This window comes from Melanaphis sacchari, unplaced genomic scaffold (assembly GCF_002803265.2).
Source record: "Melanaphis sacchari strain LSU unplaced genomic scaffold, SCAv2.0 Contig50_pilon_pilon, whole genome shotgun sequence".
NCBI lineage: Eukaryota > Metazoa > Arthropoda > Insecta > Hemiptera > Aphididae > Melanaphis > Melanaphis sacchari.
In genome coordinates this window covers 2,692,857-2,715,386 of record NW_020271344.1, presented here as the reverse complement: position 1 = coordinate 2,715,386, position 22,530 = coordinate 2,692,857, and the positions used below count along the sequence as shown (strand labels likewise).

The window sequence follows — 22,530 nt, the reverse complement described above, 5'->3', positions numbered from 1 at the left end:
TATTATTGAACACGCACACACACGGCTATACGCTAACCACCAGTCGCCGCCGCCTCAGCCACCAACGTCTTCGTCAGGTGTACACCGTGGACGGTGCGGGGTGACGGTGCGACGGCGGCGGCGTGGCGTCATTGCCCGCGTGTAGTATTTTTTTAACTAGGTTAGTGTAACGCCGCCGCCGCCGCCGCGTGCGCGACTCCTACCAAAAAGGGGGACCGGTTCCGCCGCGGAGCAGGTAGAACGCCGTCGTGCCTATATTATAATAATATAAACGTACACGCCGTGCCCGTGTTTATGGCGTGAACCCGTAAGTGGAAGAGAGAAGGGAAAAAAAAAACGCAAGGCCGCCGCGTTACCCTCCTTTCCGCCCCACCAAGGTGGTGGCGGCGGCGGCGATGTACGTTGGTCGTCCGTCGGCGGCGGTGCCCCACCCCGCGGTCTCCCCGCCGTGGACCCCCTGGCTGAGGCCCCGCTCGGTTGGACCGCCGGTGCACGCGCATACGCGTCAATACACTCGGTGCGCATAGTATCTCGCGGACGCGCCGGACGTGGATTTATGCCGACGAGCGGTCGAAGACGATAATTTTTTCGACAGTTTACTTACCTTTACACATGTACATTGACTACCGAACGCCGCCTCCGTCGAGTTCATATAAGTTTTTGGCATTTTTAATTTCCGTTTTCGGTGCGATTGCAATAACCGTCGAAGTCGATCTTGTTTCGCGATAATATTTCATATTTGTTTACCATTCGTTATAATATCATTCAAGTGCGGTGGTGAAGTGCGACATATACATAGGTACGAGTGTGTCTTAACCCAGCAGTGCGACCGTCTTCGGCAGACTTGTATACTTGGCGAATATATTATAAATACCTACCGCGATTGTTTACGAAAAGCCTGTGCGATTACTTTTGATTGCTGTAACAGTAAGCTCGATTATTTTAGACTTAAAACATACATACGCTGTAGTGTCATAAGATACATGGTGTTCCAAACGTCTGTGAGCTTATAAAAAGTATAACTTTTTATTCCGCACTATTCCTTACTCGATAATGATTTTTATTTTTCTTTGTTCGGAATTTCCGGCTCCAGAAGTTTGGAACACGTTGTATGTTTATTTTTAATTAACAAAATGTCCCTCGGGAATTATCACTTCCCTGTATGCTTTCAACTTCCTTGCAATAGTTCTCTTTTTATATCCTTATTTTATGGTCAATACTCACACGTAGGTTCCACAAAAAATCCGAGGCCGAATTTTTCTGTCTTTACAGGTGAACAAATTCGAACATTTTTTTTTAAAATTATAATCTGTAAACAAATATGACCTTGTGAAAAATAGCTATTGTTTTTATAATTTTTCTCGGGGTGAATGACCGTCGACGAGGACTCGCCCTTTAATGATCAACAGGTAAATTCATCAAAAAATTTTGGATTACAATTTTTACCGTCGGTGATTTAAAACACATTCTTCCGGATCTTTACTCGTGACCTTACAAACCAAATATTGAACTTATACATAAAAAACAAATTCTTTCGTCCAATTGAATTCCCTGTATTAGTGCGTCAAACAACCCTGTTGCATGAATATACCTATTTTTTTTTATACATATCATATATATAATGGCTGATACCTGTAACATTTACCAGTTACCAATATTAATATAAATATGTTAAGCACGATTGTACATATATATAAATATATATACGTAAAAAAGTTTCTATTTATATAATAAATATTTTATTATTATTATTTTTATTTTCATTTAATAAAAACCCAATATGCTTACTATATTTTGAAACAAAATAATAACAGCATTAATCAGTAATATTATGCGATTACTAATATTTTGCTTTTACATGGAGACTTTAACGACTGAATTCATTCAATTTTAAATCGTGTTATAAAATATTTGTGACTTATATATAAACGCCTCAAATTGATCACATGCTGTTAAACTGTTTACCATATCCATAAATTTTAATAAAACAAAAGATGCAAATTTCGTCTGTCAATTATTCATGTGTCCCGCAGTGTTACATAGCTATAGTATATCATTTTATGTGTATAATATATCCGTGAACGAACGAACAGAATACTCTTCAAAAAAAATTTAATTCGGATCTAGGAATACGTAACATAAATTAAGCACTCAAACAGCCAACATATTTGACTTCGGGGAAATTCCGTCAACAAAATGCATATTATATTATAATAGTCTACTATAATTGACGCGATTTTAGTCGTGTTTGTATAATATAGTTGTTGTGTTCGGCTTCCCGGACCTAGGTTCCCGTATCAGCAGGTGACATTAATATAATTATCAGCGCTCATATAAGGTAATGTAGATAAAAATCTCCATGAAGACTCTTTCATCCGGTTTAGATTTTGGTTCCGGGAAAAATCGGTTATCTTCATATTAATTTTGTTTCAATTGTCCATAGTACCTACCTTTATATTTGTCAATTTTTTATTTCAAACTTGGTTATAAAAGAGTTTCAAAAATAAAAATAGGTATAAATATATAAAATACCGAATTATTTATGTATCTGTATGTTTATTCAGTTAAAAAATTGTATTTTTACAAAGTTGATATTATTGAATAATATTACAACTCAGACATTTAAAGCAAAATATTTTGAATATTATTGTCTATTAATTGGTTTAATATTTGGATAATTATATATTAAGTGTACAAACAATTAAAATCACATTAACTTTGTATTGTTATTAATATAATTTTATCGAATGGTTGAGTTCTAGAATTATAAGAAGAATACAAATCATATTATTCGTACTCATGCGTCTCGAAGTTATGGGCCAGTGGGTCGAACGGCTGACCACTGTCGGCCAGTGGTTTCTATTATGTGCACTCCTTTCAATTATAATTTTTTAATTCCGTAACATATCTTAGAACAATTCATAATGTTATTGATTTATTTAGTATATACTAATACAATATGTTTAATATTTATGCTTGTTAAAAATAAGTTAAGATTTTTTTGTAAACACAATTTCGTACTTGTGATCTATTATAAGAATCATCCAATTTGGTCATTTAAATTAATTATATAAATATGTATAACATCGCTTTAAACAATATAATCTATGAATTTTATAATTATTACATCAATTATTGAACCATTTAAAAAAAAATTATTTTATTTTAATTAGTTTGAGAACCAATTGAAGAGTAGGTGTGTATACCGTTATGTTTGTTGAGAATGTGGCACGTTATATTGTATATATGTATATGCCGCGTTGAGGTACTCGCCTCGCACATATATACACACACACACTATACCTGTAAACCAAGTATTATCAATTTATAATATACTTCATTCATCAATATTATAACGAAAAAATGAAGTATACTGTTGTGATAAGTATCAAAATTAAATTTATTAATTATTTTTCTACAATTCCATATTGATATACCAAAAATATTTTTAATTTTGGATTTTGTAGCGACATTCGTGAAACTCGTTAAAAACATATTTGCTTTAATTTGATTAAGTTATAAATATATAAGGACAATTCTGTAAAATGTGTTACAATATAATATTATCTATATTATAATTATTACACTAATAAAATTAAATATTATTCAACATTCCTACCTATTAAACATTAAATTTATGCCTTAATATGTTTTCCCAATAATTTACTACAGTAAATTTTATACGGCTCACGGGTTTTTCTACAATAGACGATTTAATCACTTTTTTAATTAATGAAAAAATATCTTATTATAACGGAAATATTTTCATTAACTAGATCTAAAATTAATTAAACTAAATCATAAGTTACTGTAGTTTAATATCCTTTTTCTAGAAAAATAAAAAATAATATATTATATTTAGGTAACTAACCAATTAATACAATGTAATACGTCATAGACAATTATAATACCCATTGGATTAATATTATGGTCTGATTAAGAATTGTAAATTTGTTAAAAAATTAACAAATGATAACTGAATAGATGAATTTCTGTTCCTATAATGATATGAAATACTTAATTATTTCAAAACTATATACGGTATGTTCTAAAAGTACCGTTCGCTCGCCAGGAGGTCACTCGAAGTGGTAAAACTTCTTTAAACAAAATACGTTGTTTAACAAAAATCGGGTTTTCGTGTATAGAAAATCTTAAAAAAATATTGGTGATTTTTGAATTCTATATATGTATAATATGTATATATAATATATGTTACCCAAACACGACTTCATTGAAATTTTTAAATATTAAATTCTGTATAGCTCTACGTAAACTAAACTCCTTATTTACAAACCTTAAACACTACTTTAACTGTTACTTTACAATCAGTTTAGTATTTTTCAAATCATTAAGAATATCATATATCTTGTTTTTGCGCTGACATGTGTACAAACCAATAGATTTAGTGTATTCTAAAATACGTAATATGTACATTGTACACATACAATTTAGTATAGTAATAGTTAGTATTTCATACGTATGTCCTATATATTTATACCCAATTCATTTTTTGATTTTAGTCTGTATCCTTCATATAACAAAAAAAAAAAAAAAAAAACAAAAATTAAATCTGTGCTTTTTAGGAACATATTTTGTTTAAAATAAATTTATTATATTTCATAATTACAATTCGTGTCATGTTAATAACTTAGAAATATAATAAAGAACACCTTACGTATTATTTAGAACTAAATAATTTAGTTATATTTTTAAGTCCATGGAAAATTATATAATCTCCAGTTTTAAGTGATATAATTGAATATTAGTCGAAAAGATTATCAAAATATTTTCTTGTTGAATTTATCTTACACTACACGACCTACGACATAATGTATATCGTATATGAGTATACCTTTTACCTGTAATATAAATAATATGTAGGTATTGTGTTCAATCAATTATACTCTTGTGGTTTTTAATAAATATGCAATTATTATAAGTCGTAAGTCATAATGTATTTTCAAAGCAAATCAATTGTTTGCGATTAATAAAGTATAGTAATATTATGGGACAATAATACTACATAATATAGCGTTTATCGTAACCGCGCCTTCATACAATTTTATACAAAATGGATCGTAGACGGATACCTAATATCATAATAATAATTATAATAGATATTAGATACCTACGTGCGGCACATTTGTGACGAAAAAAATGGTCTTTCTATTATGCGTCAAAAACTCGTATGTGTCTAGAACGAATCGTAAGTGATTATAGTGTTTTTGTTTTAGAACGCGGAACGTGAGGAGGGAGTTGGTGGGAAAGCCTCGACGTGTAAGTCGGGAGAAATGTATGAATGTGTGTGTGTTTCGTGAGTGAACGAGCGTATGGTAGAAGGAGAGGAGGAAGTACATGCGGACGATAAAAAGTGACAGTCCGGATCGTCGGCCAAGCTGCACGCGAATCGGGTTACCGTGTCATAAGTCTAGCCGGATGTTGTGCGAGTGTGCATATACACGTTTTCATGTATATACTTATTATTTACACATATAATATATATATATATATATATACTGCAGTATATGTAAGTACATATACCTCGTTCTATCCTGACCGTATGTCGCGTATAAGTACGTATATAATGAATAGATTCAGTAAAAGTATTCTTTCCCTTCCTCTCCCCCCCCACTCACTTATTCACTAGTTCCACTACTACACTTCCTATATGTCCATCTATACACACACACACAAACACACAAAAACATAAATATATATATATATATATATATACTATACGCGGTCGTGTAGTTAGATATACAAAATGAATTTATCTGTATAATTGAGGTATTATACGTGTTGTATAGTAAATGCTGCAGTATATTATTCGTTCGACGATACCGCGATGTCGAACGCCTGGTACCGCGAACAACGGTCACAAGCGGCTCATCCGGACTGGTTGCCATTTTATACATTGTCTCGAGTACAGATATATTGTTATTTTTTCTCTCTTCTTCTCAATGACGTCATTATATCCGCGTATGTGTGCTGCGGCTGTACCTTCTTTATGGGTTGTATGCGGCCGTGGTTGTCATATTACCATACATCCAAACGTGCGGGGGGCCATCGACCGGCATTGTGCATAAATCTATTTGCGGAGATCGCTACTTTTTTACAAATTCTTTACAGATATTTTCAACGTTTTCAATATATACGCTCGCGCCACACAATATAAACCTATTATTCAGATAAATTTTTACCTGTTCCGCCGAACACGCTGTACACGAGCTGTAGCCTGTAGGCAATCGTGCGCATATTACTTTTTCGTCTACAACACACATCACCCTCGTTTCAAAACCATCACTCGTTGCCGAGTCATCACGAAAATTTTGAGCACAAATACGTATCATATAATTTCAAGCCTCAAAATATAAATAGATACACACGTAATCAATTGAAAAACTGTATATATTTACGCCTCGTACGCAATTATACATAATAGGCAATAGACATATTATGATAATATCAACAATATCGATAAACGTATTAATTAATTCACTGTTTTACGTACAAAAATGTATGTAGTTATAGCAGATCATTGTAGATAATATATATAAATACATTAACCTATATATGTCTTAAAGTTGTATACAAGATAATACATGTTAACACAATGGTTTATTAAGATAAATATTTTCCTCCTAATATCGTAAAAAAAAATATATATATAGGTACATGTATTCGTTTTAATTAAAAACCATTCAAATTATTAATTGATATCAAGTTGAAAGATTTGAGTTAGGGCAAGTAGTAATTTTGAATCGTTATTATTACGCGATATTATTAAGTAGGTATAATGAGTGGGTAATGGGTCCTACTGCAGTAGACACAATATAATATTATCTTTTAAGTCTTATGAACGCAGCGGGCGTTGAAGTCTTTAATATAATTACTTCTAAATAGTATAGGTGTAATTTTGTCGACTTATAACGGCATGGAAAAAAATATTATCATTCATAATTACGTATTGGTTTTACATTGTGTTAGTGCAGTTATAATAAGTGTATACAAATATTGGCACGAAATTGTTTAAGATATATTTTAACAATTAATTAATCATTGTTGAGAAATTGTGAATTTATTCTTTTTATTCAATTTATATACACTATATATGTATGTGAAAACCTACACTATTAACATTACGTACCCATTCAAATGACACTCGCACTAATTTCAATCATAAAATTAAAAACAAGCCGTGTCCGTGTTTTATTATTTTCAACAATTCAACATAAAAATTATATTATATATAGGTACCTACTGTCTTGTGCATAGTTGTATTATTATTATTATTATTACCTTTGTGGCAATTCATATCTGGGCTGTTTCACGGTTGAACTGTATCCAACGGGCCCGCAAGTGGGTCAATGCTTTTTTCCTTCAATTTTTTTCCCCACAATCGATTGTCCGGATGACTGGTGACAGCTCTGTGGCGTCGGCGTATCGTGTCATTGTCTCCGGTCGTTTTTTTTTTTACATTCGTTAATCATTCTATTTAGTCTATTATTTCGTCTATATGCATTTGACAAACCATTTTAGGAGTGTTGTTTTTGTTTTTTGTCATACGATGAAAATCCCGATTTGTAAGCGGAAACATCTCTGCTGCACCATCTATTTAACTATATAATATGATATCGATACATATTTTTAAATTTGACCTGTATTTGTTGTGGAATAATAGATAGTGCATTTTTAAGCATATAATATCGAGTTGATGATCACTCCATAAGTGTACAACTATTATAAAATACAAATTTATAAAATTATTATATGACGTAGTTGGTAACTATATATGTATGAAGTGTATATACTACATGATATATTAATAGTTAGTCATATGTATAATGTATATATGTATTTTATAAGTGTCAAAAATATATAATAGATAATAAAGTATATTGAGCTCAATGCCAAAAATTATTTTTAAACAATAATGACGCCAAAATTATGAACACTTTAACGTGTATGTAAGAATATCAGATAATTGAAAACCGGACTAGATTGATAAAAAAGAGAAAAATTACACTGTCCATGAATTTATTATTCACAGTAGCAGACAATGAGAAATGTTGTGTAGACTGTGTATATACAATATAAATATATAGTTTGGAATGTTCAAAGGGTTATGTAACTTGTAACTGACTCACTGACGACGTCGTCTTATGTTGTAAGTGTTGTAACATAAAAAATATTATTTTTAAGACATTTAGGTACGCACTAATTACAATGCATAAAGTTATAAGTACCTATCTACTAAACACGAATACATCTATACCAGAATTACATAGCTTTAGTTTTTTATAGTGAATAAAAATATAAATGTCTGTCTTTTTTAAGAACGCTTACCTATTAATTTATGTCACAGATAACAAAGAAATAAATGTAAAAAAAAGATTTTGTGGTTTTTTGGGGTTTTATTTACTATCGATTATCAAGGCAATAATAATAATAATAATATAATATAACGGTGGGTGAATTTAACCTCATCAGGTTATTGTATTGTCTCAATGTCTAATTATTCAGTTACGATAGTTACAACACATGTTTATTACGTCGGCAAGTGTATATACATATTATACAAACACTATTAACCATCAAGTCAATTTTCTCGTCTGATCAATTGCGCATGAAGCGTATAATATATACCTATCACGTCGATATACACCCTTTGAGCCTTGGGAATCATTTGGTATAACGCGTCTGCACGGCCTTAGATGTTTGGAAGTATACGCATTATAGTTTTTGTACATACATACCTTCTCGGTGAAGCTTAAGGTCTCTCTCCAGACGGTATATACACATCAAAATTCTTCGCTATTCCGCGACGAAATTTATATACGAATAAAATAATTGTCGTTTTTCCTAACTATATGTGAGTGTCCTTCGAAACATATACAGTGAAGACAAATTATCCCGTTACAAACGTATGGCATACGCATGTGTGTATTTTAACTGCGCAGCTGGAGTAGCGAATCTGTAAATTGCGAGAACTGCAGGGTGGTCGTATACATTTGGGTGTAACAATAAATTATATTATTTATACGCGGTCAGATCTTTATTCTATAATATATTTTATAGTTATACGCAATATAATAAAATAATCCATACCGTTACAAATTTAAGGGTAAAAGTAATGCAACAAAAATTAGGTTGTTGCGTAGATGGCAAGCGGGATCACGCGTCATGTCGAAAATCGATGATTTATCACACCACCGATTGTATGGTAAATGTTATTATTATGTAACTACTATTTTACTACCTGCTACTACCGAGAAATTTGGGTCGAATCGCCAGCGTTCACTATGGGGGACTTATCGAGCGGAGCCCGCACAACGTTGCAGAAAGAGATGCGCACCGATGAACATATATATATATATATATATTAATAGTAGCTACAAAAATTTTCTTTTTTCAAATCGTCGTACACCCAAAACATTTATAAAATAAATACAAGTGTGTATTTGTGTGTGTGCGTGTGGATTGGTACCGTTAAACTATTGGCTGGTGTGTGGTGGCCAACTGACGACTGTTTTGGTGTATACTATACACACTACACACACACACATACACATACGCACACGTACACGCATACATATATAATATATATATTCGCTTCGAGGGTATACGTATTACGTTTGTAAATATATACGACGTTGATAAATTGTTTTGCACTGCAATATGTGCGACAAGCACTTCGCAACGTAATAATAATATTGCACGTGTCCAACGAAAATCGCTTTGTCGTCCGACCGATTTATATATATATATATATTTGTATGCCTATTGTTCTGGTCCATTTGATAGTATTATTATTACTATACTTCTAACCGAGTAACCGACTACGAGTTTTTGCCACAACCTACACACGTTCCATGAATATGTCCAAACACAGTGGGCGGTTTGTGTATGTACATATTATATCTACAACGTGTTAACACCCGACCCCGAGATCGGACCTTTTCATGGTATCATTTTTGTTGTTGACGGTCGTTGAAAACCATTTTGTATACAATAAAAGACGCGCACTTACCCTACAATATAACGTAAATCAGACCCGACGACGACAACTGTAAAAATTGTTTGCGAATGGCACAAGCAAATTATTAAAATATATAAACTGTTTCAGTGTAAGACCTGTTTAACGTTTTTGTAAGATTTGCGTTGTCGCGTTAATGCCTTTTATCATTTCCATAACCTTTGTATGATGGATAAATATATATAAATATAAAATATGTACACGATGGAACCTCTTATTGGGGTTACTCAATCGGTTAATACAGGTGCATGTATATTTTAGGCTTGGCTTTATAACTTTATAAGACGTGAATTTCACTAATATTTAAAAAAAAAAATCAAAGTCAAATAATTATGTGTATTAAAATAAATAGTTTAAAATTAAATTTGCTAATAATTATGATAAAATACAGTTGGGAAAGTTTAGTAATGCGCTTTATTAAAATAAAATGACTATCTCACAAATTTATTACTATAACTACCATAATCAATACGATAATACTCAAAAAATCAAACTTTTAAGCAATACAAATGGTAATTCTATAAGATAATTGAAAGCGTTTCGCAATTAATTTTAGCCTTAAATTAAAAAATAATATTATAATTAGATTTAGTTTAGCTTAAAATTGATTAAATATAACATTAGTCAAAAATAATATTAAAGTTTACGTTTATTTTACTGGTCAAAAGTCAGTAAGTACAAATTACATTTACATGTTTTTCTCGGATAAAATAAATCGTTACTGTGGGAATTTATCTACAAAAAAGTATAATTGCGGTTAGTACAAACACCAGCTTAATAATATATCTGAATTCGTATTAGATCATTTTATTTTACTAAAAGAATAAAGTAGGTACAGTTAATCAAGTACCTTCCTATCATTCGACATACTTTTTTAACATTTAAATCATAATAAATTAATAACAATAATAGTATTTTCTCCGATTCGGTCAAAAGCATTGGTTATGTTTTTTATTTAAACGAATTTTCATGTAGTAGGTTATAACGCATACACAATATACAACATAAATGACAAAACAATATTTTTATTAATTATCATTTATCACGAAAGTTAAGTTTTTGTTAATTGATTTAAATACATTATTCTTTTTACGCTTTATTTATTTATTATAATATGGTTATAATTTATAACAGCTTAATAATCAATACAAAACATATAGTTAAGCTAAACTTGATCCTCATTATTTATCTCGGAAACAATTTCGGTTCGGATACGAAAAATTACACACAATTTACGGAAAAAATGCCAAAAAAATAAACAGCAAAAATATTTGTTCTACTATAATAACATTATTTTTATAAACAATATTTTAAATAAAATAAATTTAAATATCATTAAAATAATTATTTTTTTTTAAACAGTAACTTTCTCCTTTTAAATATTTTTCTATACTTAACTTTTAATTTTCTCGTCGCGATAATGTTGATATAATTTCAAGTTTTTTTTTCACTAGTTGTTGATTTTCTTTCTGGTGGTATAACATGCTAACGTCCTAGTCGTCCTACAGTGATGATTTTGTTCTATCTTTTAAACATTTCAGTTAGGTTGCAATAAATGACAGTAAGAATAAAATATACTAACGTGTGCATTACGATTAAGAACTCACATTTTTTTTCCATTTTCAAGATATGTTTTCCGATAGAAATTTTACCAGACATTTTGTCTGTGATTTTTGTACACGATATTACACATATATTATTTTCAACATTACAACTGTACCTACCTACTTATGAGTGATAATATATTATACGTATACGTGTAGTGTAAACACGTTTGTATATAATATTATAATTTATAGTTGTATAAGTATAGATACGTCAATACGTCAAAAACTTTGGAACACTAACGCTTTTTGCTTCCTTTTAATTTAATACGTTATAATTGTTAAGTATACGCATTTATTGAACAATTGGTATAATATATTTGTGTTTTTTTTGTTTTTTTTTTATGTTTTTGTTTTCATTCTTGCCGTCTATGTTATTGTGGTGCACTTCAGGGCAAAAATCAACTTCCGTCATTATTTCTGTCGATCCGCCGCATCAGTGGACCAACAGCATCAGCGCCAAGTACGGTGCAATATTAGAGACAACTACACATTACGTCGCCGACGATTAAAACTGCCATAGCCGATACCCAACAGCCGTGGTATTATGCGATTTTCGTGCGTATCGGTGTTTCATCGGTCGAGATGAAATCGTCCGACGACGACAAGTACTGCGTCGGTCCTCGAAAACCACAAATTCCGACTGATTCTTGGAAGTAAGTCTTTTGAGTTAATATTGATATATATTTATATATATTAATTTAAAATTACATATTATAAAAAAATTCTCAGAATACAATATTACACTTACACACAACTGTATGAAAATTATCGAAAGAAAATGTATTAAACTCTTACAATATTGTTAATATTTAATTATAAATATATAGGTATACTACCTATTAGTATAAGTAAAAGTTTCGTTATTTTTATCAACTTGAATCAATAAAGTTATTAGGCGGAATTTTTAAAAGTTTTACTCTATAGAGTATTGAGTACTTAATTTATACATATATTATACATTAAATTAAAAGTTAAAAAATTAACTAATAGTTAATAAATGTACAAATCGTCTTCGTGAAACCATTATCAATAAGATAGGTATATCAATTAGCAGAGCTACACACTTTAGTACTACACCTTTCACGTTAATAAAATTCGAAATTCTTAAATTATTATCAAAATATTATAGGAAACGTAATATTTTATCCAAGAGATTTTTTTCCCGGAGTTCTTTATTGGAATTTTTTATTCCTCGTAATTTTAAATCCGTTCACTATTTTTCCTTTTTGAAAATATTTAGATTATAGATATTAGATACGTATACATAAACACGCAAAATCATAATTGATGATAAAAATATTTATTTACAACATAGACCATATTAAACAACAAAATAATTCAAGTTCAATATTAAAAAAATTACATTAAAATAATCATACTTAGACATAAATTAAGTATTAAAGTACAAACTAAAACAAATTTTAATTTATATGAAAAATAGATTTAGGAGAGTTATCACCCATCACTGTTCATCCTCTTAAAGATACTTTTGTGATGAGTTTCAACTGAATTTGATATGTTATTAAAACTAAATTAAGCAAAATCAATAACATATGGGTTTTAAATAATAACGATGCACATTCGCTATATTCGTTCAGTGCATTTAATTAAAAAAATTGTTTATATTCATCATCCATCGAATAATAATCATCATTAAAGTATATTATAAAATTAATTAATTATTTTTTTTTTTATGCCTGAATAAATTTAATTTTTATGGTAGACCTACTTTTTTAAAATACCTAGAATAAAAATGTACAATTGATAATTTTTTACTGATTCGGACCTTATAAATTATAATTAACATTATCATTCTAAATATATTAGGTTTATACAATTATATCACTAATATTATTTAGGTTAGTAGATTATTCACATTATTATAAAGATAGCTAAACCTAAAAAACTGGAATGTAGATTTTAAAGTGTATCTATTTATACTATACATTGTGGTTATTATAATCTAGTACATCTATATACATTAAGTAATACTTTACACTCAGAGAGTCAGACATTTATAAAAAATGTATACTTAAATAATCTAAATATTATTCGACAAAAAGAAAAACTAATGATATTTTTTATGCAATAAATTTTTGTTTATTAGTCATTCGCTATGATTTAAAAAATATATAATATTGTATGATGTTAGATTTAAAAATACAGAATAAAGTTTTATTTTAGTTTATTAAAAATGTATTTACACAATGTTTTTTGTTGTGTTGTTTCATGGTAGTGTTTAAAACATATTAAAATATTGTTTAAACGAAATACGTCTGCAACCAATCCACAATAATGTATTATAAATTTTAAATTAATGTTAATAGTTTCATGAACACAATTTTTTCAAAAAATGTTGAAACCTTATTGAAATTTGAAATGTAGATTAAAATATTAAAGTTATTTAAGATAATTAAAGTACATTTGAATTGATCATAGAACGTATAGTTAAATTTGTATATGATTAATTTAGTAAATAATATACTTGTTGAGTATTTAATGATATTTATTTTTTGGTTTTTTTTTCCCGTACACCATATTTTTATATATTATACCTATGTAGATTATGGTTGTCTACTGAGTCTATAAATAGAAAAAAAATTTGTTCATTTTTCAATAAGTTTGAAAAATAAAATATTATGGGCTATACATTGAAATTAATTAAAATAATATACATGGATTCTTCTAATATTTCAAAACATTATTTTCAAAAAAAAATGTTTGACATTAGATTTAATTTATTATAATTTGTATCACAGATACCTATAACTAGGAAATATAAATGTGTGCTTTTCTTAAAATAACACTTTAAGATTATTAACGGAATGATGAATGTATTTATTTTATAAAGATGTGTTTTTAAATATTATTTCATGATCTTCTTTTAAAAGAGTAAAAGTATTTCATTCTTCAACTTTGGGAATCCTTACTCCTTTTTTATAAACAATTTGATTTATTCGGTTTTTTGAGTGATTAAAATTAAATAATTTTGCCAATATAAAAAAAAAAAAATTTAAGTAAAACTGTCATTTTTATTGTTTTTTGATCTAATTCAAAAACAAATTAATTTACCTACTAATATTTTTTGATTACTGTTGAAATTAAAATCATAAAATCAAAAAAATTTGCAAATTATTTTGTGGTTAAAAATATATAAGATTGTTTATTAAAAACTAAGGCGGCTTTGCAATTTAATAGTAATTTTTGAAATAAAACTAAAAACTTTTTGACACTACATATGTTAATTATTATTACTATGATTATTTTAAAAATATTTGAATTAATTTTAAGGTATTTATCGTACATCTAACGTATATAATCAATCTTAGGTTAACAACAGCTGGTAATAACTTATATGAAATAATATTATTGTATTTATCATTTAATTTAAGTGATTTATTGTTTTACGAAAGTTAATTCAACTTATCATAATACTAATCTATGTATAAAAATTATAAATATAAATATGAAAATAGAACTCTTTCTTACAAATGTTCTTTGGAAATTTTCATTCGATTATTTTGAATTTTTAATGAAAGAGTACATCGCGAAGCAAGTATTACACCTATTTCTGATTCTATGAATTAATGAAAAATTCAAGACAACTATAGTTATATTTTTAAATAATCAGGAAATACGCACATAAAGATTTTTTTTCATTTATTACCAATTATTGATTATTATTAGAAATTAGTATTTTTTATGAATATTTGATGTGGTACAAAATTTTTTTGTTGTTTTTAGTTGATACTATTGAAAACTTATGAGTTGTTGGTTTTCGTTCAGAATGAAAAAAAAATTCAAATTTGAGTCGTTCAATAATAAAAAAAAAATAAATAAATAATTAAAAAAAAAAAAAAAATACTGTTGTTAATTATAAAAAAAAAAAGAAGCAACGTTGGGCGGGATAGCTATGTAAAGTTGATATGTCGGAAATATTTATAGGACTATACATCACATTAAAAAACCAAAAATATTATTTATCCACACGCGTTACGCTCAATGTTTGCATTTAGGGTGCATTATATTATAAACGAGTAACGATGTGCACAGGGATAACAAGTAGTCATATAAACATATAACAATTCTCAAAGATAAGGTTTATCCAACACCTTTGAAGAGTAACTTCTCCGGTTTTTATTAACGGTTTCAGTACCAGGAAATATGAACATTTAGGTAGGTAAACGGGCAAACGTCAAACAATCTAACGTCACATTCCCAAAAACCACATATTCATTATATATATATATGTATATAATTTACGGTAAAAAACTGACCGCCAAAGCCATTGACAGCTACTATTCTGTACGACTACCTACTAACAGCCATATATTATACATGGTCCAGAGTAATTTAACCTAAAATCATATTATAATGCCATCTTATAACAAAACCAAAAAAAGGTTCTTAAAAATTTTTAGGGATGTCTAGACTGGATGCTTGAAGAATTCATTTATTTATGGTACAATGTTAACCTTACACTCTTATTCGTTTTTCAATTCTGTATGTGTACTGTTATTATATTTTAGACATGTGAATTCTACGAATTTAATCCTAGAAATTCCTGTGGGTGAATATTAAAAAGAATTTTTAAAATCTTTAGCGAAGATTATTTTTTTAAATTCTCAATATTTGTTGTGTCGATTTATAATTTAGCTCTTTTATTTGTAAATACCATAATATGTATGTTATTATATCATAGTACCTATATTATATTATTTTAATATATTGAATTATTTTTAAATTACATTAAAGCTTCAAAAAAAAAACTCATCTTTCTCCATCTTAAAATATCATAATTCATGATAATGAGTATATTGAATTATATTATTATTAACAAAATTTTGACCATTAATTTCTATAATTTCTTAATTAAAATTATAGAACAATATGACGTGTTATTAATTATTACATAATGTAACAAAAAATAAAACAGAAATAAAATTTAAAATTAAATATAAATAAATAAATTAAAAATCACGAAATCAAAAACTATAAGAACTAATAGTATTTTTTTTATAATTGCAATAAATATATAAATATAAGTAAAGTACTGTATAATTGTGTAGTATGTGATAAAGTATACAGGTGTGTAGTTTGTATTTTATTTATTCGATAATCAATTTTCTCTATATATAAAAATACGTACCTATGGGCCCTTGTTGAAGAGGGCGACGAGGGTAAGACAAATTCAGATATATAGTTGTTTCTTTTAGAAGAGTAATATGAATTTATAATTTAATAAATTGCTTATTGAATAATGACTTAGATAGCATAACATTTTTATTTTTTCCTCTCCTAAAATATTACCCATAGGCGCCTTTATTCATACTTATTTGTAATTTATTTATGTTTAATTAAATAAAAAAAAGTTTATTCTGATAGAAATTTGATTTTTTCGGTTACGAGTTACCGTATAATCTGCAGCTAACGTGTATATTTTCTTATTAGCCAAATATGCATACAGAGACTGCCCGGTTTTGTCAGATTTATTATTTTATTTTTATATAGTACTTACAAATTTGAGTAATTCTTATCGTAGACAGTTAGTAAAAATAAAACACAGACAGTAGATAGGTGCACATAACCCGGTGACGTCTACGACATTGCTTTTCAGTATCGTATAATTCATATTTCATACATAATAATATGTAGCGTTGTAGTTGTATAGGTATGTATATATCTCGCGGTCACCAATTGTTATTTTTATTTGTCACGTTTATCGAATTGTAAATCTACAGACGATGTGTATGAATATGACGTACTACCACCGCTTGATCGAATATACCTTAAATTCGTTTCAGAAATCTGTACAACAAAAGAAAATGCGAACACAAAATTGGCAACAAATTTGTACATTATAAACAGTTCTACTTTCTAGTAGTTTCGATTTTATCATCGTCAGGTTATTATAAAGTAATAATAGTACTCTCTACTATATAATATATATTATTATATCAAAAAAAATCATGTACATATTATGTCTATACCTTAATATTAAATTATACAAAATTATTATAACGTAGACATATTAATAATAATTAATATTTATTTTTATTTTATTTATCAGCTGAACAATTATGTAATATGTATTTAATGATTGGTTTTCATTTTATATGTTTTAAACTGAAGACGAATATAGGCAAATATGTTTTTAGTAAAACTGTCATTTGAATTAATCAATTATTATCAATCAAAATATTAAATTTTACGTTAGATATTTTTTATAGAAATGTTTAATTAACAATAAATTATAAAAATATACATAATAATATTCAAAACATTAAAAATTAATGCTAACAGTATTACTCTGTAAATCATATTAAAGAATATTAAAATAATTAATTTTAATAAAAAGAAAAAAATATCGATTTATTTAATTTAAACTGTAAACTAACAGAACTTCTTTAGAATTTAATAAATACAATGACATATTATATTTTAATCGTGTTGACTATTTACAAATTAATGTAAATCGTTTACGTATAGAAATATTGGGACATTTTGTACAAAACCTTTAAAATTGTCTACAAAATATATTGAATAAATTAGTCCGATTCGAGTGAACGGTATATAAACAACCCATCATCAGTCGTATTGCTTGCTATCAATTGTACTTACTATAGTCATATAACTATTACATGTGCGGTTAGAATATATAAAAAGGTCTATGTATATCATCAAACATATACGTTTTTATTAACGCACGTGTGGCGGTTTTGTTGCAGGAGTGCTGGATGATAGTACCTACCGGGGCGGCGAATCAATAGAACCACCCCAACTGGATCCCGAGTGGCTGAGGGCGGAGACCAGCGGCGACCCCGTTATGCGGCTATCCAACGGCAACGAAGCGGCTACCGACTCCATGGTTGAAATGTTGCAGTTCAACGAGCACTTCCTCGACGAGGACGGCACGAAATTTATGTTGAATCCCGCCGAGCTAGAAGACCTGCTGGGACGCGATCAGTACGCCGCCGACGGTTCACCGATCGCCGTGTCAGTGCAACAACAACAGCAGCAGCAACAACACCTCCACGGTGGTCATCACCACCACGGCCATCACCATCAACAGCCGAACGGCGTCGATCAGCCCAACACCAAGCCGACCGCGAATTTCGCCGACCTCAAGCCTTTGATGCCGTTCCACACGATCACGGAGCGCGTTAACATCAACGGCATACCCGGTCACCACTACCAGTCGATCGCGTCCAACAACCGGGTAGCCGAGAACAACAACAACACGGCCACGACCAACAACAACATGTACTACCAAAACGAATACCTGGTAACGTCGTCCACCAATGCGGGATTGACCAAGTTTAAGGAGGAGGACACGTTCGTCGACAATCAGTTCGACGAGTTCGAAATGCTGATGGGCAGCCCGTCGTTCGGGCCAGATACGACGGTGACGGCCAGCGGCGACCACTCAGCCGTTGACGGTCCGGACGAGTGGCTGAGCGTAGGCGACGATTGGACGTCGTACGAACATCCGAACGGTTCACCGCAAGACAACAAGTCCAGCATACTTTCCGACGTCACCATACACGACCTGGTGGCCAGTTCCCAGTTTCCGGGCATGACGAACGGTAGTGGCGGCGGAGGCGGCGGGAATTATCACCAGCAGCCGCCGTCCTCCATGCAGAAACCGTTGTATCAGCAGCAGCAGCAGCAGCAGCCGCAGCAGCAGCAGCAGCAACAGCAGCAGTCTCGCGAGCTGGTAACGTCCAATGTACCGCCGCCAGCACCCCGCCCGGCTGCTGCGGCGTTCATGCCTCTGCTCCAGAGTCGGCTGCAGAACGGACCCGCCAATAAGGCGCCGCTCCAAGACGCTGGCAGCTATCACATGGACTGCGCGTCGTCGCCGTCGTCGTCCACCCCGTCGTACCTGGCGCACAGCCCGACCAGTCACGTGGTCAGCACCACAGACCTGGGCGGTTACATGCCGTCCGCCGCGGCCGCTGCCGCCGCTGCTGCTGCTGCCGCCGCGGCTGCGTCCGTCCACAGTTCGCGACCGTCGCCCGAATTCGCGCACACCACCACGCCCGGCCAAGGACCGCACATGACCGCGAAAAAGTCGCGAAACAGGAGCGGCAAGGCGAAAGGCAGCGGCGGCGGCGGTGGAGGCGGCGGCAGTGGAGGGGTCACCGCCCGGAACACCGTGGTCTACTGTTCGGACGGCAACGTGGCCAGGGAACGGACCGTGCACAACTGTCACATATGCAACCGCGGGTTCCTGAACAAGAGCAACATCAAGGTTCACCTGCGCACGCATACGGGCGAAAAACCGTTCCGGTGCGAGGTGTGCCAGAAAGCGTTCCGGCAGAAGGCCCATCTCATCAAGCACGCGCAGATTCACAAACGCAGCGGCCGGGATTGAGCCGGGCCGTCGCACGTCCACCGCAACCACCCCGGGACGTCGGGCCGCAGCAGGTACCGGCATTAACTATAGTACGTTACGGTGACGCGATTACTGTTATACAAATACGATAATAATATTAATAATAATAACGTATTCACATTATAACTGTATTTACCCGAATGTCGCTTACGATTATTTTTCACGCGTTTGGCACCCGCGCGCGATCGTCCCACACCACGAAACGTAGTCGTGTTTAATAAATGCATTTTGACCAAAGACTCTAAACGATTCGATTACTATTGTTTTATTTCGGATTTTTTTGTTTTGTTATTATTATTATCATTATTATGATTTTAATCGCGTCGTCGGCTGAGTACGTTCATCCGTTGGCTTTTCGACAACAGCGTACGCAAGCCGTTTTATTTATTGTACCAATATATATTTATATATATTACTAAATGTGTACGTTTAGGTTTGAGTCTCGACAATCATGTTGAGACGGGTGAAAACCTTCTTAGACCTGATAATATTATGATTGTGTACGACGAAGAACGTGGGCAACGATTTAGTTTTAAAAAAAAGTACAAAATGTAATTTGTTTGCGAATTATTGTATTAATTCGTCTTGATCATTATTATTATTGGTATCATCATTATTATTACGTCTTGTATTTGATTTTATTATTATAATTATTATTATCATTATTATTATTATTATTAATACGAATTATGATTATTATTACTATTTTTATTGTTGTAACTTGTAAGTATTTTGCGAGCGTGGATCGCGTTATTATTGTACGTTCACGCGATTAATTTATACATATTATTGTTTTGTTTGTTTGTTATTTATTCGGTGTTCTCCGGCGCTATCATAAAACACTTTAATTGTTTTGGAAAAACTTTATATTAACCTCAAACATGGTTTTTTCGTTCTCTTTACTAATTTATTTTTCGTGTCGATAGCAGAGAACACCTATATATATATTATGTAATTTAGTGTAGGTATTGATGTTAATTTTAGTGTCGAGTAGTCTCTTATAAATATTCACTTGCAATTTGTTGTTTTACGAATCACTTTACTACTTGTGCTATTGTACATATGTAAGTTATTTTATAATTATTAATTATTTATCATTGGGTGTCGAAATTGGAATTGAACGAAATTGTTACTATTTCGTGTATGTGTTTTGCATGTGAACTATATACATACGTTCCGAATTTAAAGCGACCCTATTTTGTTTTGTACTTATTTATTTGTGTTTAATTTATTTAGTTTATTTTTGTATTCGTCAAATTTTTTTGTAACACCCGTATACCTATATTTATATATATTATAATATCTCAATAGTCGTTAATTATTAATCGCTGTAATGGTTTTAAGGTTAAAATTGCATATTTATCGTTTTATCTTTCTATTGTTAGACCTACCGGTATACATGATTTGTTTTTATACAATAAATAAGCACTAAGGATTAATTGTCAACAGTATATTATATTATAATATAATAACGCGATATTATTGTTTTTAATAATTGATCATTTTTTTTGGAATGGTATACCAGTCTTCCGATTCTTATAGCTATGTTTGTGTGTGTTATTGAAAAATACAGAAATCCGTTGTAATATATAAAATATATATATTTATGAAACATCTTTTTCCTTTTTTTGACAATACACAAACGTGAATATGATGCGTACCATCGTGTACAATTGGTCCAGTGAGTCCTGACTCCTGACGCAAGCGCAGTATACTAGTACACTATACAAACGAAAAAAATTATAACAATCTTGGTGTGGAATCCTTCAGAAAATAAAGTAATTATAAACTCTTTTCACGGTATACGTTTACATGTGATCATTTTGCCATAAATATCGATTTAACCGATTAGATTTTTCTAAATTGTAGTTGATTTTTACGACTTAAAAAAAATGCCTATTTAATTTTAAATATTTCTATATTTATACACAAAAAAATCATGCTATTTAATATTTATCATAATGTGATATTTTAGTGTTTTTAATTTCATGATTTGAATGAGAAGACTTTTCAAAAAATCTTGACGTATAAAATATATATTATACGTAGATACTAGATATGCTATGTATTGTACGTAGTCTAAAAACTAGACTCTATAGAAGAATGAAGTAGGTATTATGGACTTAAAACTTTTAAGGATTCGGATGACCTTATAAAAATCATTTCATTATTTAATAATTCAAATTGCTAAGTTATAATATTTTTTTTTTTTTATGACAAATTTTAATATATATTAAGGTATATTATATATATATATGATTATATATTATTACCTATATTTAAATTAATATATGATATATTAATAACAATATTGTGTCTAGGCACAAGTGAGAGAGAAAAGAAACCTTCTCCTCGATAATGAAGATAAAATTATAACAATTTATTATTTAACGCGTTTGGTGACCTCGATTCACTCGGTTGCACGCGTTCCTGCAATCCGTACCGAATCTACAATCAAAACCGGCAAGTGTATATTTTGGCAGCTTATA

General features: G+C 30.7%; 1 protein-coding gene across 5 annotated transcripts; it reads left to right on the top strand.

Moving 5' to 3' along the window:
* Positions 1 to 493: 493 nt before the first annotated feature.
* Positions 494 to 20,642, top strand: LOC112599381 (sal-like protein 1). 5 transcript variants are annotated; one of them, XM_025346267.1, is made up of 4 exons: positions 494 to 927; positions 1,273 to 1,409; positions 12,034 to 12,296; positions 18,372 to 20,642. In XM_025346267.1, exon 4 carries the CDS (start codon positions 18,470 to 18,472, stop codon positions 20,018 to 20,020), a length of 1,551 nt encoding a protein of 516 aa, XP_025202052.1. In that variant the 5' UTR covers positions 494 to 927; positions 1,273 to 1,409; positions 12,034 to 12,296; positions 18,372 to 18,469; the 3' UTR covers positions 20,021 to 20,642. The 5 variants fall into 5 exon arrangements, 4 of the variants coding, with proteins under 4 accessions (XP_025202052.1, XP_025202051.1, XP_025202050.1 ...); XM_025346266.1 differs by having other exon boundaries at positions 1,187 to 1,409; XR_003114937.1 differs by lacking the exon at positions 494 to 927 and having other exon boundaries at positions 934 to 1,409; positions 18,372 to 20,073; positions 20,475 to 20,642.
* Positions 20,643 to 22,530: the final 1,888 nt, after the last annotated feature.